This window comes from Nothoprocta perdicaria, unplaced genomic scaffold (assembly GCF_003342845.1).
Source record: "Nothoprocta perdicaria isolate Ctin4 unplaced genomic scaffold, notPer1 scaffold_44, whole genome shotgun sequence".
Lineage (NCBI taxonomy): Eukaryota > Metazoa > Chordata > Aves > Tinamiformes > Tinamidae > Nothoprocta > Nothoprocta perdicaria.
Window position 1 is genome coordinate 2,007,408 of NW_020455688.1, and position 25,385 is coordinate 2,032,792.

At 39.0% G+C, this 25,385-nt stretch overlaps 1 protein-coding gene across 1 annotated transcript in view; it reads right to left on the reverse strand.

The window, feature by feature from the left end:
• The window catches only part of PRKAR2B (protein kinase cAMP-dependent type II regulatory subunit beta), a 72,445-nt gene that overhangs the window by 20,350 nt on the left and 26,710 nt on the right, over positions 1 to 25,385 (reverse strand). The window contains exons 3-4 of the mRNA XM_026046418.1: positions 1,124 to 1,176; positions 268 to 351 (exon numbers count right to left, since the gene is read on the reverse strand). Of these exons, the coding sequence (XP_025902203.1) occupies positions 268 to 351; positions 1,124 to 1,176 (137 nt within the window). The remainder of the gene's footprint in view (positions 1 to 267; positions 352 to 1,123; positions 1,177 to 25,385) is intronic.

Below are 25,385 nucleotides of genomic sequence, written 5' to 3' on the forward strand. Positions count from 1 at the left end.
CCTAAAAATAGGAGCACAACGAAATACTGAACCTCACAAATACATTAATAGACTTCAATTCATGATTATCATTCATAGTACTGAAAAACAGACCCATATATATTGGCATGTGTCTTCAAAAAAAGTCACTTTTGCAGTTTATGAAATGATCAAGAAAGCATACAGAACTGCTCACAAAAGTCAAGTCTATCAACTCCTATACAAAACGCAGGAGACTCAGTTCTCACCAGCAGTGCAAGATCTTCTCTATTAYAAGGAATCTCTTACCGGATCGAGGTTCTTAAAAAGAAGAATGTCCTTGCAAGCCTCCTGCAGTCTGTTTCTTTGATCATCTGTTTTAGGGTGAATAATCTGAAGGATAGAACAGAAAAATCTTTAAAGTGGTCATTCTACAGCAGCAACTAGTTGAAAGTTTGAGCTAATACAGCTAAGCATTTTACATAACATTTTAGACTTGTTTGACAACATTCCCACTGCAAAATCTTCAGAATTTGCATAAATACCCAACGATAATATTTTTCCACAATCTAAGCAAATATTGCCCTATTGAGCCTAGAAAAAACTTCACATTTGTAGAATTCAGTTCACTTCTGCAAACCATTCTGGATATCTCCATTTAAAATATTATTTTCACAGAATAAACAACAGACTTCATAGCCTCTGAGTGAGCCATATATTTACTAAATTACCAGCATCTGTTTAATATAAATTAACAGCTTCATTGATAGTCAATTCACATGCTTATAAAGGTATGCAGGGTTCCAAAACTGTGACAGTAGATGAGAATCTTTTTCATAACTTTATAAACCATAAAATAGATAAAATACATTTATGCTTGCCTCTACGGTCTATTCTATGTTACTTTATATTAAAAAATAATTAAATGTCTCTATAAGGCATTTATTAAATATAATAATGCAACATGGTAACTACCACAGAGATTTTTTTAATGTGCCTTTAAGAACAAAACTCTACAGATTATTAAAAGATATTACAATAAGGATGATTTCAGAAAGAAATAGTAATATTGGTTATATAACTTACATAATTAGTCCTATTTTTTTTCCTAATTATAACGCCTGAGAACTGAAAATATAAGTATTTAATTCAAAGTATTAAATACCCTTGTTTCTGTGTCATCCTCCTCTTCATCAGGATTGTAAGCTTCTGCACACACTGAAATGTAAAAAGAAGTATAATCTGAATTGAAAGTAAAATAATGTTTTGCACAATTTACAGAATAGAAAATGAACTGTGATATAGTAATGAGCTCAATAGAGAACCACAAAAGATCCTGTGCACAGGGAGTAGAGCAGGTCATCTCCATACTGCTGTAAAAACATTTATGTCATTTTGGACATGTCTTCTTATGTTTTAAGAGTCTGAATAGCCCAGGTWACCTGTTTTAAATGACTAGACCTTAACATAAGAACTGATTTTCCTTAATGTCTAAACTAATTCTTTCCTGTTACAATCTAATCATACCATGTCTTGGCTTATCCATCTTGGATAGAGACAACACATCATTTGTTCACTTCATCTACAAAAATTCAGGCCTTTTAGGTTCTTGAAGCCTTTTTTATCCTACCAACATTTCACTTCTTAGGGTAAGTGACTCTGACTCTTGACAGCCTTCCTCACAAGCCACATTTTTGGGTTCCTAATCTCATTGCTGTCCCCCCTCCAGTCATCCCTGCCTTTATTGAAGGATGATGCCCAGAACTGGCCACCAAACTTCAGCTGAACAGAGCACTAAGTACAACAGATGAATTACTCTGCTTTATTCATCTTGAGGGCTATATATCTCTTCATCCATCCCGGCCTTTTTCCATAACAGCTCGATACTGTTTACTCATGTAATTTTCATGACTTGYATATCATTCTCAAAAATCACTGCCTAGCCAGCTGTCCCCTGTGCTAGATACTGCTATTTCTGGGTGCTGTGCTGTTCACCCATCCTTACTAAATGCCACCTTATTTCCCCAGGCTTCTTCTCCAGTATGTCAAAATAAAAATCTAATCCTGGACCTGCAGTCCCTTTTCAGTCTGAGACAACTGCAAATTTAACAAGCATCCTCTCAGTTCCATAATCCAGATTATTGATGAAGACAAGATTCTTTCGTTATTCTTTCCTATTTGCTCTTAATAATCCAAATGAATTTCCATTTCCATGCAGTTCTTTCTTATGCTCGGTTATAAGGAGCTTGTAATTTAGTCAGTTTTATGGGGCTTTTTGTTCTCCTTTTGGGCTGTCACAATTTGCATTTGTGCCTTTTATATTGTTTGCTCAAGGAACAACCAGTTTTGTTTAACTTCTTTTCTCTAGATTCCTTCCCTATGACATTACGCCTGCAGTCCTCACTTTACTGAAATCTTCCCTCCTAGAGCCTTTCATTCTAATTTTTTTATTCCACCTCTGTCCCCTCCTATCACTTACAAGCACTGCCATCTCAGGGTAATTCTCACTGGAGCTGCCTCTCCAATCCATATCCTGGAACATCTTCTCTCTCAGAAGCAGTATCAAGCAGAACAGCTTCTCTACTAATTATTTTCTCTGCTTTCTCAGAATTTGGTCGTATTCCAAGGCATATTGGGCAGGTGCTATTCCACTTTCTTCTCTAAGAGCCCATTGATTAGTCAGGCCCTCCTCTTGTCACCATACCCTGTACACTGCTAATGAAAACCCTCACCTCCTCACACTCCTTTTGGTGCCCTGTGTTACTCCTGTGTGATCTGGAGCCAGGAACGTTTCTCCTTCTATTACTACTCATGGACCACGAGCAACGTCCAACACGCTCCATGGGCTGCGTGACAGCACAAGGGTCTGAACCTGCTGGAGGGCAGCAACAACTTCCTTCTCCCTCTCCTTCCACCACGAAAGGAATATTGTTGTTCACAGATTGAGGTCCTCTTACTTATTCCTGATATTTATTCCTTATTCCTCTGTTATGATGCCAACAGCTTCTGAAAGAGTCACCAAATGGATTATCCATCCATTAACTCCTTGTTCCCAAACCTAACGGAGGTGATTTCACTGCAATACGTATTACTATACAGAGGGTCCCAAAGGAGGTCTTGGCCCTCACCATATTAGGCACCCAACTACTACTATGTCCATTTTTTAAACCTTGCCAGCTTCAAAAACGTAACACAACTTAATACAACTTCCTTTGGAACCAACTGGAAGATTCCTACAGAATTTAATAAGAACTGGATTTGTTCCCAAAATATTCAAAATGCCCACAAAAGGAAGTTTGAAATCTGTTGAACAAATATAATATTTTGCTTCTAAATAAACAGAATGTTCCTACCAACTATTTTACGGTAACTCTAGTATTTCAATGTCATCTGAAATAAACTTCAGAGGATTTTATTAAAATAGCAACAACAGAAACATGTAAAATAAGCATCACAACCCATCTCATAAATCACTACTTTGTTTCAGCTGCAATCTGCCCCTGTGCCCGAGCATATATATGCATACATAGGAGTCCACAAATGTGTGTTAAAGAACAGTGTCCTAAMAGATGGAAGAACAGCTGATCTGAAACCAAGGTAGAGCAACATCATCCCCTCACTCCTCAGCCCATCCTCTATGGGGACAAATTCTGACAAAGCAGTAACTTCACTCCRTGGCTGTCGTGCTGTTGTCACAGGTTGCAGTTGGGCTGAACATTTAACAGTCTTCCAACCTACACAAAATAAATGCTCTAAGTTGACTCTTCTCTGCTAGAAACTCATTTCGCTGGTCTCATTAGCCGCTGTCAGCAGGTACCTTTATTGAATATTTCTTCTTCGCAACCCGTTATGGACAATATGATATTTCTTGAATAACTGCAGTTTCTTCTGGCTAGCACTCATCTTCCCAAATTTTAAAACCATTATTATTATTATTATTATTATTATTATTATTATTATTATTATTATTATTATTATTATTATTATTTGAGATAGTCTTCTGGCAAGAATTTTATACCTGTTTTGACTGGCTTATCTTCTTTCCATAACCCTTCCTGCATCCTTCACTTGGCTCTCAACTTGAAGAGTACACAAATACTGATAATGTAGCTCTGTGCTCCTAAATCTGGAATTTATTTTCCTACATGGTTTATCTTTGTAGTCTGTTTTTCAGACTTTGCAATCTAGTAACATGTTCATTTCTGAGTGCCTAGCACTAGCTACCCCATGGAAGACTTGATACACTCGAGCACTTGATCACTGCTCAGAAAGCAGCAGCCCTACCTCAGTGGTTAGGAACTTACTTCACCCAACGCACAATTATGGCATTAAAAACTGCCACAGYCACTGTACACACTTCTCTCTTAGTCAATAAACTCAGCTCAACTAAACAATTTTTACTAAATTCTTCCAATGGAGGGTTACATTTCATGCATAACTCACCAATGGAGAGTGAAACACATCAAGCCTAAATATATGAACAGAGGAAGTTGTTGGAAAAAGTATCACCAAGATACATATGCACCGAATATGCACACACGCTAATGTAGCTGGAATGCTTTGCCAGTAAGAACAGGAGATAAGGATAGGAGTTTTATAAGTTGTAGCTTATTCTTCTAAATAAAGAAATTTTGGGGGATTTCAGCTGGTAACTATATTTTATATTAAAAAAAAATCACTCCAGATATGAATTAATTTTAAAATACAAATGAAGATATAAGTAGTAAGATCAGAGGAAAARGAATGTTACATAGATTCTATCCATCTACCCTCTTGATGCAGCRGCRAATAAGAATCTGCTAATAAAATGACAGGAAATTTGTATGTAATCAAAAAATGTCTTAYAGAGAAAAAGCAAGGAAAAACAGTCTATATGTGTGCAGCCTCTGATAAGTTCTGACTAAATGATTTGTATTCACAACAACAAAGAAACTCCTATAACGATTCACAGGATGAGCAAGCAAATTAATTTTATCTTCTCTCTGCTTATACTTTAAGTAAGAATTACTCACATAAATGACCATTTTGCCCTTTGCTGGTGTGGTTAAAAGTAGCTGACCCAAATTTATTTATTATTGTAGAATTTTTGTTCCAAAGATTAAAAAAAAAAATCAAAATAACATTAATTGCACAAAAAAGGCTCTTCAGAATAATGCAAGAGTTATCACTCACCARAGAAACTTGAGAGCTTTCCCTATCAAGTGACTATCATGGGATAAGTTTAAGATAAAGACCAATTAGTGGCATGTGATGTACAATTAGGGGAAAAAGAGCAGAACCTTTATAACAAAAGCTACCACTGTAGGAATGATATGCTTTAAAATGGTGTAAACTCCACTCTGTGATAAACCAGATGTATGTAAGTTTTATACTGCCTAAATTTGAGGTGTATAAACTGTCTATAACACAGATGACAGCTTAAACATTAAATCTCCCTGRGATCCAGAACTCCTGACAGAATATTGTGGTGTTTTGCACAGCACAGGCAGCAGGCCTGCAGCATGCAGTTATGCTGAGAGAAAGGATAAAGTGCTTCTTAATGAACAAATCTATTCCTGACATGCATTTTCTTCAATTTTCTGGCCATAAAAAAGCCTCCCTATATTGTTTTGAATGCATTAAGTAGTTTACAATTCCTGAACTGTTTTATGAAACTTGTAGGTGAATACACTTCCATTGTATCTTAATAGTATATTCTAATTCTATAGCAAAATACAGTATTTCTGTACTTTAATATATATACTTCATATATATTTATATAATTTTTATATATTTATTAATTATAAATAAATATATCTTAATTCTTCAAATRCTGACAATAAAAGAGACATTACTACAAAAAAAGTGAGGAAAGAGAGTAAGGAAAAATTATCTGATATTTGTATTCTGGAGGGCCTAGTGCTTATTTCAGGAGAAACTGGAAACAAAAGATTTCCAGGCAGGGGGCAATTTAGGATACAGGGAGCAACCACAATTTGTACTGTAGAGTCCCTTGGCTCCCTTTTCTCAATAATAATTTTCTTCAGGCGATTTGTGTACAAAGAAATAAGGTCATAAGGCACATTACAAAGAACCTTACAAGAAAACAAGATGGTTATGAAACCATTTCCTCATCCCATTCAGTGTAAATCAATACTGCACAAGGCTGCCAGCATCACTGTCAGGCTGGAGYGTGAAAATAAAAGGAGAGGGAGATGCTCCTGAAGCAAAACCAACCCTGTTTCATAGTGGCAATGACATATTGCTGCTTGTGGTCTCTGATACTTGTCACTAGGAAATCCCAAATTACTTCTAGAGCTCTTTTTGACCRGATGAAATGAAGAGCTGTAAGTAAGAATAAAAACTGAAGAAGAACCTACAGAAAGGAGATCCTTCTCAGAACTTCTTCCTCAGAGAGCACAATGAGACCAGATAACATTTATAACATTCATGGAGCAACTTAGTTAAGGGAACACCAATGAGCCTGCTGCTACGATACACCATTTGTGCAAAAACACCACGTATTTTGAGAAGGGAAGTTACCCTAAATGGGAGCTAATTTGCGAAAACGATGGTCACTGAGGCTATCATATCCCCAAGGTCCTGTGAAAAAGGTACATCCRCAGAATGTCTAACCCTGACAGGGTCTCAGAATTAAATCTTTAAGCACTGTTAGGAGAATTTATATCCAGAATGCCCAACACTCTGCAATTCTGCATCATTATCCAATTAGATGTACAGCGTCTACATACAGATGCTGCTGTGCAACTTGGATTAAAAGCCTGCACAACCAGAAAAGAAGTCTGGCAGACATAAAAATTCTTGAGATTTCCTTCAACAAACAAAATTTGTAAGTAAATAAATAAATAAATAAATAAATAAATAAATAAAAAGTTCCTCATCCGTTCTGCCAGATTTACAGGACAACTTTATCTATGAGCAGTCCCCTACCTAACACAATCAACTATGGGGATCAGCCTCAAAATCTGAAGTTGGATAAAACTCAGGCAGCTTAGTTACCAGGAAGATGGCCTTCAGCTTATTATGTGATTGGACACTAGCAAAAATGTCTGTTTTGAGATGGACTGTTCATGGAGGCCTGTGCTGCTCCTTTCCTTGCCTAGACTGAGTTTCTCCAAGGACTCCCAGACAGACATGAACACACACCAAGGACCGGGTTAAACTGAACCATTAAGAACTGCTCATGCCATCAACTTTTCTTGGGTGTTTTCTCCTGTCCAGTTGCTACTAACGGTAATTCACATGATCCAAACTTAAAGATGAAACTTTAGGTATCTTTACATTGGACATGATGAGCAATTGCAGACACTGAGAATAYTCATTACATTGCTTTTAGCTAACTTGATCACACTGTGATAAATTGTCCCTGTGTGGGTGCCTCTCCACAGCAAGCTCCTTCTGTCACAGGCTACATAACTATTTTAGCCACATTTTTTTTGTCATTCAAAGTACTTTAGACACTTGGAATATAACTGGAAAAATCATGACATATTAGAGTGCACGACCTCCTTGTACTCCCTAGGCAAAGCACTCCACAGACAGCAGCACCRACAGAAGGACACACTCTCTTCCCAGAAATCATACGGTTTGGAATCACTAAACCAACTACTCCACAGAACCACAACATTACACCTGCCCAACAGGTAGCTGAAAAGACTTCTGTTAAATGAACCTGAAAGGAGACTTAGTAAAATCTTCCCAAGGACTTCTACAGTCCTTAGTCCTCTTTACATTTCAGTTCTCACCATAACTGTGTAATTTGTCAAGAGGCAGCTAGAAAGCAGGCTTCTGGCTTGTGAGGAGGAGACAGTTCTGCCAGCTTCTCAGGAAGTGCTTGACTTCGTCTGTCTGGCTAGCTGAAAACAGCACACGCACATTACAGTGTCCAGAACTCTGCAGGTAGTTATAAAACAGTCAAATCCTGACAAAGTAAGATGCATTTCCACTGGAAGAGTTTGCCAGTACAAGCTATATATACTCTACTATTTACTACACAAGCTTTCCCTCAAAAAGCTAAAAGTAGCCTACAGAGTAACGACATTCTGTACTCTTATGTTGACTTATGTAACCTTCTGTTCCCCTTCCCAAAACGGTCCGAGCAGTTCACGACACTACAATGTGTTATTCGGGACATAGCTCTGAAATGTATAAGTATTTGACAAGTTCTGAGCAAACACAGAGCTCTTTACATGCATTTCCTCTGTATACCACAGGATAAAACCAGAACTGCGCCCAGCTCTTTCTCCCATATTATTTAGTACTTTGTACATGTCAACGACAGAGCCTTTGCTTATTGAAAAGTCAACGACAGGAAGAACTCAGGAAGAACTCATTATTTCTCCACCAGAAAATCCATCCTTTACATAGAAAGTGAGCAAACACAACTCGCAGCTGTTAAGAAAACATATTCTGAAGAGTGCAGCTTAATCTTTTTGCAGATTTAATACTATATATTTCACATTAAAACTTTTTTTTCAGTATTCTAAATACATCTCAAATAGTAAACAGCTTTGAAACCTGATTTGCTACAAACATGTTAAAAATTGCAGCTACAACTGTTCATCCCAATAGCAGTCAGGTTTTAAACCAGTAGCATAGTTTCATCAACTATACACAATACTAAGTTGAACATTTAGCAAAATAAGAACAGTACAGATAAAACTAGATCTAGAAGACTCTTAGGAACTTCTGGAAAGATGTTAAATTAAAGACAGGTCTATGCAAGCCAGAGGTGGAGGATGGAAGAATTTTATATACAATAAGCAGGTCCATAGGGGATGAGTTTGAAACTGTTTGCTCTTTATGGCTTTAGACCTGCTAAATAAATGCTTTGCTTTGAGAAGACTGGTCTGGTCCATTTTCAGACTAACCATGTGAAGCCCTGAAACACTCCCCATGTTTGGAAGGTGCCTACGAGCTCCTCAGAGCGTGTTACAAGAACTGAGTTTCTGCATCTGTGGTGGAGTCATCCTGGCTGCTCCTGCACAGCCTTCAGAGCAAACCCGCACCCAGGTGGGATTCAGAGCAGCAGGCTGAGAACCGGAACCCGAGAGGAGTYGTCGTCCTTTGGAAAGGATGGTGGCTACAGCAAACTGCCTGCTTGGCCTTTTACACGTGCAAGGGAAGGAGGCTTGAACCCACGCTTTCCAAAAAAGCGCCCTGGGTACCCCATTACAAAATCAGCTGTAATTAGATTGTTTTCATTCCTCCTGGGGCCAGACAGCTGCACAACATGAAATGCAATAGCAAGCTAAAGGAGCCTGCCTTGGCAATCTAGAGAGAGAATATCTCCCCTTAGAAGGGGAAACTGAGTATGTGGCCCCTGCTCCTAATGATATTTATATATATTTTACCCAAGCACTTTTAAATGTGCATGCATGTATAACCTCTAGACTTCTGCAACTAATCTCCAAGAATTAAGTGACAATAAGCAATTCAACTTGGAAAATGCAAACCGCCCCAATATGTTACTGTTCTGCTCCAGTCTCTGTACCTGTGTTCTCCATCTTTCCACACAGTTCCTCATTTTACACAAACCTCAACTCACAGGATCTTGTTCCGATACTCCATCTCTCCAAAGGACTGGCTCTTGTGTCCACCTGCACAACTATGACCTTACGCTGTTTCCACAAAAAATAAATCAGGCAACGGGATAGTTGAGAAAGCTCCTGAATGTGAAAGCAAGAACCTCCTCAGAAACTGAATCTATACCAAAAACTCAGGCATACAGAGAGTGGAAGAAAAATGAACTTTACATTTTAAACATTCAACATAAAAAAAAATAAAGCATGCTTCCACCTCCTTTACATAATGGTCATTTCTCTATGCAAATAAACCCACAATTTTGGGGAAAAATACACTGATGAAATTATTATTCTTACTGAATAGAAAGGAGGAAAGATTTCTGTTTGTAACAACCTATGCCATAATTCTTCCAAATTTGGACAAAAAAAAAGATGAATCGATTTAGCCAGACACATTGTATTTCCTGACAATTAATAACAATATCCTAAGAGATATCCCAGATGACAAGTTTACAGAAAAGCTCTTTTAGAACTACAGTACAAGCAGAACAACGGGTTAACATCTCTTTCTCTTTCTGTATAGTATTAGAATCCAGACTTATGGTTTAGTTTTTTTCTCCTGAGAAAGGAAATATCTACAGATAGTCTTTAACAACAACTCTGTTGAATATCAAAGAATAAATTTCAAATAAATGAAATTTTAAAGGAAGAAAGTTACAACTAACTTCTTCAACCAAAACACTCATTTGTAATGGAAAGTACTTTTGGAGATAAAACTTGGAGGGAATAATTCAGACTACAGAAAATGGAAACCTCAAGGGATCTTTATTCCCTTAAAAATGTCCTGTGTTTAAGCAGTGATGCTAGAGAACTTCTTGATTTAATATGTATACAGTTCCCCTGACACTTCTAGGAATTTCAGGTTTTATGATTAAATAATCATTCAATGTAAAAGTTACCATGATAGCAGCACAGCTGGGAAGTAACAGTAATATTCTAGCTAAATGAAACAGATTGTATTTCTTAACCCATGTCCGCACTGCTTGTGTATTAATTTAAAACTGCAGGATTGTAATTCGAAAGAAGTGGAAAAGAACRACAAAAATAAAACAAATGAAGCAAAACCTGAAAGCTTGGAATACTGTGACAAATGAGTTTGCAAGTGCTACGTTTAGTGTAACYATTTACAAATTAATGTGCTTTTTCTACTTTCACAGGAGCTTTCCAGCGTGCCAAAATGCAGAAAAATAGAAAAGTTACTTCCCATTAATGGCAGCTCTCAGAGATGCACAACACACTCATGTCACTGTATAGCTCACTCCAGAACAGTGAACATTTTTCATCTTAGAAATTCCCTAGGATTTCTAAGATTTTCATCTTAGATATACCCCATGCACACCTAAACATTCCTCATCCCGGCATCAGCAGCCCGGGGACAGCCTGCATGGCAGCAGCTCTGCTCAGCAGGCCCTGGATGTCTTCTGGGCACAGGCAGCTGTATGAACAGTTAACACAGAGCAAGGAAAGGGATCATCACCCTCTAGTCCATGCGTGTCAGGCCACATCTAAAATACTGCGTCCAGTTTTGGGCCCTACAGCACAAGAAGGACATTGATAAACTGSAGCGAGTCCAGCAGAGGGTCACTGGGGTGGCTGGAGCACTTGGCCWGTGAGAGGCTGAGGGAAGTGGGCTGGTGGTGCTGGTGGGCTTGGTAGGCCTGGAGAAGATAACCTYTTTGGGGGATCAGAACATCACCTGGGGAGGGAGCTGAGAAGACAGTCAGGCTCTGCACAGTGACACATGTGGTAGGAGAGACCAGTAGCTTAAGCTGAAATAAGAGGTAGAAGCAGACATAAGGCTTTCACTTGGTAGCCAGTGCTAGTCAGCGTCAATATACAGGATTTCATTCATGTGGTCACAACTCTCTAAGAAAGCCAAACRGGCTCTACAGGTCTCAGGAATGACAGAAACAGGAATGACAGGTCTCAGGAAAGACAGGCAGCCCCTTGAGGCAGTCACTGCAGGAGAGCAGTCCCAATCAGCTGGGGATAAGAGGTCTGCAGGGCTGCCAGGGTGGTGCTGGTGACTGAGCAGTGGCCGAGAGGTTCTCTGCAACCTCAGACTCCTGAATCAGATGGAGACTTGTGACTTTCTCACACTCACTCTCATGCTGTAGAGGCTTCCAATTCCTTTACTTCCTACATTTGGAAGAACAGTACATAGAACATCACTTTCTAAGCAATAAAAATACCTCATATATGGATCAGAGATGCAACGCAAGCCTCCCAAGTCTTACAGCAACAGAGCCAAGTTATAAAGAAGCTATTGCACTAAGCAAAAAAAATGACTAACAGAATAATATGGAATAATAGAAGAAAATCTGTAAGATGTGTGCTCCATCTCAGAGAGTGCTTGGAGGAACAGACATGTCCCTGAGCACAGTGAAGATCCTCTGCCCCACTCCAAGTGACGCAGGGTTGGGCATCTACCCCACACGTTCTGCCTGGGGAAAATAATTATCCAATCTTTAGTGATAAATAATTATCTGAAAATAATCATCCAACCTTGTATGTATACTAACAGAATACATGTGCTTGTAGAGTACCACCCAAATACAGACATTTATTTATTGATTAAAACAAAACTACCTCAAGAGACACAAAAACCTTCTGCTACGCTTTTGCTCCGTAGGAGAAAGGCCTATTCMTATTTTCCCCTGTTCCTTTTACAGAAATAGTCAGAATAAAGAGTTCACCATTATGCTGCCACGACTGAACACTTAATGTCTTAGAGCAGAGCCTGTACAAGAGGGGAGGCAAAATAAAATTCAGTAAACTGCCGAAGGGAAATTTGGGGAACTTCCAGGTTATATAAATTCATTCAGTAATTTTAGACAATTGTGTTGGCTAATAAAAAGCAAGCACTTCAGCTGAATAAGACACACACACACAAGTTACCTTCTAATAGACAAAAATACCATGATGAGAAGGTAAGCCTGAGTGACAGTTTTACTTCTGATATTTTGTGAATATGCATGAAGATGTCTCCCAGGAAATTTTATTAGGATCAGAAATTTCATCTATATTATTTTAATTGCCAAGGAATATGACGATAGCTTCCTCTGCTCTTGCAATTGTGTTTTTGTTTTGTTTTGTTTTGTTTTGCCTTTCTTCCATATTATTTCCTTTCTTACTTTTCTATTTAATTTCCATGATGTGCCTGGCATGAAATTATATAAATTCGCCCCTTTCATCTGATCAGAAAGGCAGAACTTTAAAACACTGAAGTGCTCTGAACACATTTCCAGCAACCAAACAGATCTGATATATATGTTCATGAAAATGCAGAAGTATTTATTTCCTTCAAGAAGATGGTAAGAGTGGAACTGGCAAYTGATATAGAATTGGCAACTGATAAATCTCAAGAGCTGGAATATTTATATTTTCAGTTTAAACTGTATTTTCAGCTTGCCCATTGCACCACTCAAAGCTACAACTGAATACTGTTACCCTTATCAATTTTTATTTTAGCTTCTTTGCTAGAAAAACCTAACTGGCACCTTGATGTTAAACCATATTTTAAATTAATTTATGGAAATTTAAGAAAAAGAAGTTTGCCTCTGTAACAATGGCTGCTAACAATTGCATTTTATACAAAAAATAATTATTTGAAAATATCTGCATTTCATCATAGGTTATTAAGCTCACTATAATGCAGTTCATCAAGAGAGTGCACTGACCTTCAAAAATGATAAACTAGAAGATCAGTCAGAACTTGGTTAAAAAAAAGTTAGAAATAAGGTAGAAATACTACCATTGGTTTCAGCGAGCACTGCAAAAAGCCTTTAGAATATTTAGGTCCTCATAAATATTATTAACATAATATACCTACAAGGATGAAGCCAGGCAATAACTGCAGGACTACATAGGAGTTTGAGACGCCACAAAAAGCACTGTACATACAGCAYAGGTAGCGTGTGGGATCCAGAGACTGGATACTGGTGCATCTGGCCCCAGMCATTCCTTCTATCTGTAAGAACATAATAGAAAGGAAAGGCAGAAGAGGGGSCTTCAAGACCTGAGAGAAGTCGGCAGCTCAGGGTTGAGGGTCTCTGCTCCCTCATCTAGGTGCTACCCAACAGCTCTGGGCCTTCAGTGCTCCATAATGAAGAATATATAATATATAATGAAGAATAAATTTGAAAAGATTGATGTCCGCATGGGCATGGGGCAGAATGCAAAGGATTAATATAGTTTTTAGAAGGCAGCAGATCACTGCGTAGTGGACAATACTGGTTTTGCTTCAATGTGCTTTGCAGTGTTTATTAGTGCACTTATATATTGTGATAAGGAGAAAAGAGACAGTATGAATAAAACRGGATTTCTCAAGGAAGTAAAGATCAAAAACTGTTAAAAAACCTAAAACTCTCAAACCTAAAATAATATTTTCTAGTCACTATTTTTTTGCCTGCAAAAGAAGTTTCAAATAGTACAATAATMATCAAATCAAATATAAYCAAATCAAATCAAAAATAATCAAAATAATAAGAAGAATCCTAARAATAATTTGCCAAAAGGTTACATCAAAATCACTGGCATTTTTTGATAACTTGAATGATAAAAGTCCAACTACCTAAAGATTTTGGATATTGTTTAGTAAATACACCTGAAGCTCAATAGCCTTATATTTATTATAAAAAATACCCATAATAAATTCACACTAAAAAAAAAATCAATTCAAACTAAGCATTTTAGATAAATATTGACACACTATATCTTAACTTCAAGTGTTTTATTCTCCTCCCATCACCAAAATGCAAAAAAAAAAAAAAAAAAGAGAAGAAAAGAACTGGTCAATCACTGACACAGCAACTGAAGGAGAAAAACAATTAGCACTAACTAACAAGGGAAAACATAAGCAATTCTGCTCAGAAAGTAAGAACATAAGAGCCTGGAGGAGTGATGACTCAGGAGGATCCTATCAGTGTTTATAAGGATCTGATGGGAGCCTGTAAAGCAGCCAGGATCTTCTCAGTGGAGCCCAGTGACAGGAGAAGAGGCCATGGGCAGAAACCAAAACAGAAGATTTCACTTGATCCTAAGAAAACACTTCCACATTGTGATGGTGGTCAAGCACTGGCAGAGGTTGCCTGGAGAGGTTCAGGAGGCTYCTTTCTTGGAGATATTCAAAACCCAATGAATGGGGCATAGTCTTGGGCAACCTGCTCCAGCCGGGCTTGCTTGAGAAGGCAGCTGGACCAGAYGGTCTGCAGATGTCCCTGCCAAGCCCAACTCTTCTGTGATTCTGCGACTCACATGAATGAACAACAGTAGAGGACAAAATGGAATACAACTTTGTGGAGCCTGTGACTTTGCAAATGATATTACTTGCTGCTTAGCATTTATTTCTAAACACTTTTTGATATCAAGTTCTAACAAAACTGTGAACATAGGCTTGCCCCCATGTTCAGCCTAGAGTAGCTCTCTATGCTAACAGCCTCACGCTTTGTAAATACCACACTAGATTCACAGAAGTAGAAAAGTCAGAAAATGCAAAATATAATATTGCACGTCAAGTCTGCACACATGCACACAAAGGTACAGAATTTACTGGTATACAGTAAAAAGAGAAATATGCCTATAACAACACCTGCATGAGTATTGAGCAGGTGCACACACATACACAAAATATTAATCCTGACTTCACTACTTAYGTTCCCCAGTCTTAGACATGCCCTAGGGGATTTCAGGATTGGCAGGTGGTTTCTTATTCTCCTGTGACCATAAGCCCAGACCAAGAACTCTGCATCCCATGTAAGCTCTTGTGCTACAAAGATCCAAAGTCTCTATTCTGCAAGACTGAGAAAAATCTTCTTCTGTATTTTCTTGTCCCATTGGACCACTTTCCATCTCTCTCCAGGTACGTCATTTGCAATCAGTTAGAGAACAATTACATAGATTATTTTCTTTGTTGCTATTAAAATTTATTCAAGGCACTGCTTATACGTTGCTTTTTAAGATCACAAAAGCCATAATTCCTGGTGATCTGCGGTACAATTGAAAGTCCATCTGTTTATGATCTCCAGCGTGTGCCAACCAGCTAAACAAATTCAATTAACTACTTCTCATGTAAATTTGCCAGGACAGCTTCTTGTTCTGTGCAAGGTGAGAGTAATACCCATCTTTTGGGAGCCCAGAGCATCGACAGGAATGAGTTTGTTCCTGTGGCTTTCAATCTTAAATTTGGCATGGTTTCTTGACCATTTCACGGTTAAGTTGTGCTCAGGTGGTTTTAAGCAATCAATATACCGCGTCTTATACAGGTAGGTATGAGGTTGCCATGAGCTGCATGTCCATGTCAGCACGTGCACACTAGATGCACAGCACTATGCACAGCCCAACGCTCCCGTCACGCTGCAGCAMATCACTCTTTAACACTGGCACTCGCTGTCTCCTTTCTGCAGCACAGCTTTTATGTCATTATGCATTTTAATTACCCTCCCCCTGGGACCAGGATCTCTGCAGAGGCTGGAGTCTGCACAGCGCAGCAGATGAAGATGCCTGACACTGAACTAGAGCCACTGCTGTACGTGCAGAGCCGGGTTATAAGGGATTTGACACCCCTGTTGACTCCTTCTTTTTGACTTTATCACCCCGAGGCTTCCTATGATCCCCCCATAGCCCTTAGGAACCACGTGTATCTGCTTCCCCAGTGAGCTGATCTCTGGAACACATGAGGATGAGTCTCTGTCAAATATATTTATGTTGAGCAATATATCTAAGGATCTCTTCTCTCCTTTCTCAGCTGTCCTATAGCTGAAGCAGACCTTCGTACTGACCGTGAGATCATGTTATTGATTCCATCTGATGTGCCCAGAACTCTACAGCAGATAAGCCTCACATCAGGAGCTATTTTTACCACATTCTACACATATACATGCATGCACACTTTTTTTTTTTTTTCTGCTGATAATGGATCCTCTGACATAGTCTTTTAGAGAATAAAGCCAAAACTGATAATGGCTGGCACACTCTGGGAATTTATCCCTATATAGCTAGAATAAATGCTATGGTTCTATTAGAAAACAAAACAAGACAAAAAGCACACACCACTACCGTTAGCAGCAGTGACCTCAGTAAAAAAATTTAGTGTCTGAAAGGTTTCAGTGTGTCATTCATGACTACCTTGGCACTCCACTGAAAAAGAATTACTGTGTTGGGACAGATGGAATAAATAAAAGTCCTCTTCTGCTACAGTTTTGCCCCACTCCAAGCCTGTATTTCCAAAATACAGAGTTTAATACCAAGGAGGAACAAGACTAGCAAATATGTGCTTTAGATTCACTGTTCCATTAATAAATTGCGTGCACAGGAATTTTAAAGGAATATAAACTTTCAATTTTGCTGCAGCACATTGGATGTTCAGTGTGAAAGACACTTTCGGTGGCTGAATGAGGCTTTGRGATTAGGTTGATGGGGGTCTTGTTAGCAGTGGTCCTTTGAAACTGAATCTCCAGATTCCCAGGATTTCACTGCATACGCAGAAGAGAGAASAGAGTCAACCTTCCCGTGCATCCCCACACTTAAGGCAAAAAGTAAACAAGGTTGTAACTTTTCTTCTTAAAAAGGATTCCTCTGACATGTTCACACCTCTWTAGATGATGTGATCTTTCCTGTTTTTGAATATGCGCTAACACATACATACAGTTTTCTTCATGAGTGGATGCATATTACAATTCTTCATTCTGCCATTCCCATACTAGCTCTCCACAATAAGGTAAGGCACCAAAAGGGAGTGTTTCTCAGCTTTGCATAAAGTATTAATCAGAATCTGCATAAGAATTATTCGCTGTTTTGCTTCTGATCTACATTGTCAGTGTAAAACAAAAAAAGAAACCCTTAAGCTGCAGTGCATTCATGGAACTTCCTTTTAAATTTATTCTTCTCTAAAACGGAAAGGGATTTAATTTGGAGATGGACATCAAAGAAGCCAGCACTGTGTGCAACAAAACAGACTGACTCAAGAAATAAAAATTATTTACTAAGACTACTTTTGTACATAGTTCATGAACCATGCTGGCTGATGACTGCAAACTAATGCTGTACAACCCAGGGGCTATATCGTAACCTAGACAGATGCCTGGCATCAGACTCCGTCAGCCAGTGCACTGCAGAAAATATCTGTTCACAGGAATTGCCATAACTGAAACTCAGAAGAGGTTTCTAAATCCAGGTTCAGTCCTTGTATAGCTTTCAGACTTGATCAACTGCAGGAGCATAACAGACTCYGAGCTCAAATTCTGTTAAAGGGATTCCTTAACAGATTAGTATGTAATGAAAAAGGGACAACTGGGAGCAGAAATGTTGCATGCGGAAGGATGCCCCTAGCCCCTTGCTATAACGTTCCTTCCTGTGCTCTGCTGGAGCCTCGTGCTGCTAATACAGGAATGTGCAGAGAACACAATTTAGTTACTTACACTTTGCTCTACTCCAACTATTTGTATGCAAGTCACACAACTATTTCCATTAGTTTCTGTATACAGTAGTAAAATAAACTTCTAAAGTACAAAAAGCGATTAGCTAGAATTGACAAAATTCAAAATACTRTATGCAACAGTTCAATTATAATAGGGACTCATATAGTACACTTTCAAATAACATGTTTTGAACAAGTATAGATTAAAAGTTAGATATCAATGAGATTATCGGATCAGCTTGTAAAATTATATGCTTGCCCAGCACAGATGCAGTATGAAACATGGTGAAGGGAAAAAAATCAGAGTTGCGGTCTTTACCAGCTAAGCTATGTTTCCTTCCAGGCTTCAAASCTGACTGCATCTTCAAAACCAAAGGCTAGAGAAAAGGGTCTGAGAGATACGTGATAAAGATGCCAAAAGCTAAGTCCAAAGATGCTGGGGGTAGGGGGAGATCCGGAGCACTGGATGGATAGGAAGCCTTGAGCTTGTGCTTCAACAMAGGACATTTTGTTTAAAGAACTAAGTAGTACATCACGCAGCTCAAGGCATCGTSCTTCCCATGAAACATATGGAACTGACACAGAGTGTTTAGGAAGCAAAACATCAGGCTGCCGTACAGTTTTATACAACGTGCATAAACTGGCATATGGCATTTTAAACAACCACGGTATTCAGCAAGGGTCTTTATATACATCATTTCTCTTCTCTTCTCTTCCCTCACCAGTGTTTAAAACAAGCAGTATTTGCCAAGTGTTAAGTCAAGTTTAATGGTTACAGGCCTAGCCATTTGCGTCACACCRGTCTGCAAGGACACTTGTTAAGGGAGATGTTCCACGAGCCTCTTACCCATTCTGAAGAATGCAGCATGCAGAGCACACCTTGTGCTGCTCATCTTCTACCCTCCAGAAAGAAATCTTTTATAGCATGAAAGTCAAACCACACAACATCAGAGGTGGAATGGATTTGTTCTGCAAAGCCATCAGGTAGAAATTATAGTTGATGGTCTGTCAGTTCTACTGGGGATTAACATACCTCCCAGATCTGAAGGCTCAAATATTAAATAATAAAATGGACCAGCAGCTGAAGCTGAACTTACCACAAATACATATATTGAAATATTTTAGCATTATTGAATAGTGGCAAATAACAAAAGTCTACTCCAAAAAAATTTAAATACTATTTCAATTATATATATATTCTTTTGAATACATAATAATTTTTTATTTTCATCAAAATTATGTATTATGAACATTCTGATAAATGAATTGGAAGGTTATTAACCCCTTTGATCATTTTTAGATCCTGGTGTGCCACGGGGATTGCCGAGATCATCAATGGAGAAAGCAAAATCGGAAGCAGGTTAAAGCAGGAAATGCAGAATGAGCTACAGGTTGTCAGAGTGCGCTGCACGCTAGATGTTAACTGGCAAATAGCAGAACTACTGGTCTGAAAGACTTGGTCAGGAGAACAAGAGAAATTAAAATGTAACAGAGAATTATCTGTGCTTTATATTCACTAATGTACAGAATCCGTTGCACACTGAGAGCACCCTTCAGGGACACTTAGCACATTTGTTCAATAGTCACTGGCACGTGCAAACTACTGCTTGCAGATAAACAGCCATATTTATTAGCATTAATAGGCACATTTGGCCTCATTTCTGGATTTATTTTGACAGAAAGTCTGTTTTCTCTGGAAAACTTTCTCTGGAATTTGTTCATGACTTTCACGTTACGGAAGAGATCTTTGTCTTCACTGCATTTATTTAATTGCACAAGAAATGGTAGATGAAGAATGCTAAATAGCAGCATATCAAATAGTGATCTGCTTTAAAATAAGAGAAAGAAATTTAGCATTTTAAATAGACACCTGGGGAGTGCTGACAGCTSAAGCAGAACCTGTTTGGACAAGTGTTTCAGTTCTAGGTTCTGGTCTGTGTTTCATATATCTGAAATAAGATTTCATCAGCCTGAACCACTATGGTTATTATTTTACATGCACCTTTGATACAACATTATATGCAGAATAATTTCTGAAGGTGCTAGTAAAACAGCAGGAGAAACAGAGATGAAATGTAGGTAAAACGTGAAGAAATTTTCTAAACCATGTCTTGCCTCTTTCTAACCACAATATCCCTGAGCAGTTTAGCCTCTTTCTCAACTGTTTAGTTGGAAAGTTTTTCCTAAAGCCTAATCTAAATATTTTTGTGTATAAAAATTAAGCCAATTACTGTTTATTTCCTTCCTTTCCTGCCATCTCCCTCAGGACAAATGTTGACAGCCCGATCTCTAGCAACCTTTCATATACTGCAGGATTTGTCTATTTATTCTTGMCATCTGCCCTTACTTACTTTCTCCATTCTTTCTCTTGTTTTCTTTCCTCCCTTCCTTTGAATTTCTTACCCTCCACCCTATCAGAATCATAGGCATAGAATGCATAGAATCCAACATAAGCATAGAATGCTTAAGGTTGGAAGGGACCTCTAGATTATCTAGTCCAACCCCCCTGCACACAGGGCCACCTACAGCATGGGGCATAGGGCTGCGTCCAAGCAGGTTTTGAAGCTCTCCAGAGAAGGAGACTCCACAACTTCTCTTGGCAACCTGCTCCAGTGCTAATTAATTGTCTACTACTTCTTCTCATTTCCTTAAGGGAGTTTAGTACTAGTGTCCAATAGTACTCTGTATGGCGGAAGACTTATGGAACTGTTGTGATGATCTAAAGAGGGCAAAGCTTTGGAGAATCCTTCAGCAAAATTACTAAATTAACTATTCAAGAAAGGGGAAAAAACCCAAGCTTCTCAGCACACAAGCCCTAYTTAGGATCTGCAGGAAAAGCAACGGACCTCCTGGAACAAATGCCACAACTTTATTATTTTATTTAATTAGAAGTTCTGAACAARAGCAATGGTTAGCATTCGGAAGCAAATGTAAATGCTTTCTAAGCACCAATATACTGATGTTCACACATATTTTTTCTAACAGGAACTTTTCTGAAATGCCCAGATTATATATAAAGGGACCAGACTGCTCAGCAGATTAAACTCTTGGACCTATGACTTTGTCTCACTGGCAGCAGAAACTTGTGAAGTGCACAGCAAGCAACGTACCGAGGGCGAAATCCTGAAGGGAAGGTGGCTCGCTCCATGCTGTGAGTGACACAGGTTCTACCTCTGCCTTTCATGCGTGTTGTGGAGAGACCCTTGAATAACAGGATCATTATGTGTGGGAAAGAGCTTCAAGTTCATCAAGCCCAACCAYAGAAGTTGGTCCCTCATTCTCAGGAGCTAGATCTGTGCTCACAGAGGGTGCCTGGAGTGGGCATCAGTCTAGAGCTCCTCACACTGCCCAGCTCCCTCACTGCCATCCCACCAAGGGCTGTAAGGTGCCTACAGCTCCTTGAGCCCATTGACAAGCCCATCCAGGAGCCACGGTCGAGCCCAACTATAAGTCCCATGGCTCTTGCGGCACCTGCTACCAGACTCATCTTGGGAGTGCTCTGTGGCTTCTTTCTCTGGTTATCCCTGGGATAACCCTGCCAYGGGAGCTGGGGTCTGTGACTGGCAAGCTGAGGCCAGACATGCTCTGCACGAAGTGCAAGGAGAGGAGAGCTCAGATTTACACGGATGGGATAAGATCTTGTACTGGAGTTCCACCGCACCACACATTTTATATTATGGACCTATCATACTGCAAAGAGAAGCAATCATCTGATTTTTAAACTGCTATGCAGATGTAATTGTGGTTAAGCTCTGAAGGAGCAGTGATGCTAAAAGTGCTTCAAAGAAAGAAAACAAGAATCTCATGTTGGGCGTTCAATTTCTGATATAGGTGAAGCTAGTGATATATGTTCTCACTTGACTATAAATGCTGCAATTCTTTATATATGAACCAGGGACATTCTCCATTCCTCAAAGGAAATAGGTGGTGTGAAATTCTTCAATGCTTGTGAGGCACTTAAGTGCTGCAGTGATGGTAACTGTGGGAGAGACCATGACAAGGAAAGAAAACACATTCTGTAAAGCCTGGAGACTGCAGACTATACAGTGTATTTGTGCAAAATCACAAAATAAGGGAATTGTTGCTCTTGTTTAATACTTGCATTGGCAAGCTTAGTGCTGACAGGGTTTTAATATTAAACAGCACTGTATGTCAGCAGATAGGTCATTTTTATTACAATAAAGAAGGCTTGGGCATTTAAATTTAGCTATTAACTATGTGCATGAAAGGAAGAGCTTCAGATGAACCCAGAATCACTTGAACTCTACTCTAGAGGCAATAGAGAATTCAGAACTCGCAGAGCTGGCAATTCTGCTTGAAGAGTGACATTGGAATTACAGGTCTATTAATAAAGTTCTTCATTCTTCCTCCTTCTGTCACTATGACTTGATACGCTTCTACAACAATACTTTCTCCTACCTGTGCATTTAAAATGGGGTTTACAGTTGCTTCGCTCTTCATCATTATTTCTGGTACAACTCCAGCTTCTGCCTTACTGTATAAAATGGAATATCATTTCATTAAAATTAGCCTTCTTTCTTTCGCTGACATTTTTTAACAAGCCACAGGAAAGTGCATGCCAATCTTGTTAATAAAATCTTAATATAATTCAAATAGACAGAAATTAAAGGCRGAATATCTGTTTTCTAAGTTGAAAACTTTATCTTTTTTCCTAGTGATATAATCTATTCCTGGCTAACAGCGTCTTACTCTTGATCTTAATAAATAGTAGCTTGTATTAAACAATTGAATTATCACTTAGGTTCCTCCAAGCTCATAGTTTCAGAATACAATTAACAATTCCTTTGGTAAGAGGATGCAAATGTACTAAATTCAGTAAAATGTCTTCGTGTTCCTTAAGTGGCTTGTCACATTTTCCATAGAAATCATTAAAGTGAAAGCTGGGAATGATGTACGCAAGGGTGTCACATAGGCCTGACTAACGCAGTCCACACCTCTGCTCAGAATGGCGAGGCCCARAACTTCTATCCTGTTGCTGCTTCCAAAGGGCACCTCGCACAAGGGTGAGAGRCTGAGATGAAGGAAGGAGAAGTGGCTCTGGTGACTTGGTTCCACGAGGGCTGCCCTCAACCCTCCTTGTCGCAGCCGCAGACGGGCTAAAGCGCGGATTAACCTTAGGCCCGGCACGCACGGGCCTTTCATCGCCTCCATGTGCCATGAGCGCCATAAACAATAGGGCTATGAAGTGTTGGGAAGTATTTCACTCTGTGTGTGCTTGCGTGCACGTTATTTTTTTCAAATAACAGTTTGGAACAGAACCAATGTGTTGTGATTCTAAAACGAACCGTTTTCTGCGAATTTTACCACATGATGGAAACAGTTCCATGTATTTCTCCCCCCCCCCCCCCCCTTTTTTTTTCTGCCTATTGAGATTAACAGGAAATAGTCCAATGCAGCAGAAATTGTTGCTGGAATATATTTAAGTAATTGCAAGCCCCGAGCAGAAACGAATTGAAATGATCTGCTCTACCATTTCAAATTAACCACCATCTGCMTTAGACACTTGCAGTGCCCTTGCGTGGCTTTGGGGCATTTCATGTAATTAGGGGTAAAGAGAAGGCTGCACCTCCTTCTTTTACCTCAAAGTACAGGTGAAAACCTGATCTGTTGGCTYGTAAGAATAAAATTTGTAATGCTAAATACAGTGAGTTTGTGTAACTGCTTGTGTAACTGCAGCAGTAGCTGAAAAAGCGACAGGTGAAGAAACCAAGGCCAAAGGTAATTAGAAATTACAACAGAATCAAAGAAGTGATTTGATCTCTGTAGTCAAATATTCTGAATTTGAGTAGCTGCTAAACAAATTAAACATGCACTTTCTAAAAAGTGTACAACCAGTTTCCTTTTGAAAGAAGCTGTCTGACTCAGCCTTTCATCTTCAGTTAGTCAGCCATGTAAAGCTGCCTGCAAGTGACAGTTCTTGTGTAAAGGCAGCAAATATTTCCTAGTTTCAGAAGTTCCAGAGTAGAAAAATATTATTAAAAAAAAAAAAAATGCACAGAGATCTCTTCCAGTGTCTTAGAAGACTTTCTCTCATTCTAAGATTGATGATTATGCCGGGATGTGTAAACTTCACTCTATTTAACGTGCTGTTGTCTTCTCTCTGGAGCAGTCTTTTCCAGCACCCGTGGAGGAGAGCGAGCCTGGGAGCTGTCACCTCTCCTGCTTCCTCCCGTTCTTTCCATGACAGTGGCATTTCCTCAATTGCAAAGTCATTTCAGCTGTATCTTTATCAGTTTTTCCTTACATGATCAAGCCTGATACACTCTGTCTCTAGTTTAAGTTATTTTCTTTTAGAACTTGGTGGAGAAGCTGAATAAAAAACAAAAGGCACAAAACAGAGCAACTTSTCTCTTCTTTTCCACGTGCTTGTTGAACATTATTCATAACATTATTTAAAGTGCAATTTATTTCTCTTCTGTTGAGAATAAAAGGGCATTTTGAAGTCGGATGATGTTTGGGGAGAGGAATGAGGAGCTTATCTCTGTTCTTGATAAGAGATGCTTCCCATATGCCCTTGAACTTACCAATTCTTTTCAGCATAGTAAACTCATGGAAACAACATTTAGATTCTTTCTACTATTTCAAAAGCTTAAGCAAGAACAGACCTGAAGTAAATTTATAAAACTGTTATCTTAATTAAAGACTACACCATGCACTTGTACTTAATACTAATTAATGGATAAAAACAGCCCTCATAAGTGATATCTACTAAGTCTAAAGTCAACCTCATTCTGTAGCAGCCCCGTGCAGGTTTCATATCCAAGATTCATTTCATGAGGGTGAAAAGCAAGAGSTCAGTGCTCTGCAAACACACAGAGCAGCATCACCTTTCCAAACCTAGGTACCATGTACTCGAATGGATGGAAATTTCATCCACAGCAAAAAGAGCATCTGTCTATATTCAGAAATTGCACCTCTTGGCGAGCTCATTTCATTCTAGCATCTCCACATCATTTTTCATCTTGTGAGCATACTCACAACTTGCTCTTCAGCTTCATGCAGCCCCTACCTCCACGTCCCCCCCTCCTCCCGTCCATGTCTCCTCATTGCCTSAGCATTTTTTCTCCTTTTTTTCTATCCTAATCCTACCAGCTCTTAAAGAAAATTTCAGGATTAAAGTATCAGCAGCAACCTGACTGTTCATTCTATCTGCATTAAGTATTTCTAGCTGCCTCTTCTTGCCTACCTTGTCTATTTAAGGCTATGAAATCCATTATTATTTGTACTCAGCCTAGAACAATGCAGCACGTGACTAACTAGTCTGCAGGTAGCTACACCACCAGCAGCACGGTATCTGTGGATGCATATTTTATGCCTAGAACACACTTTGCATACACAGACATACCGATAAGACACACTAAATTATATAGATGCATACATTTTAAGAACTGAAATTCAAGACAATT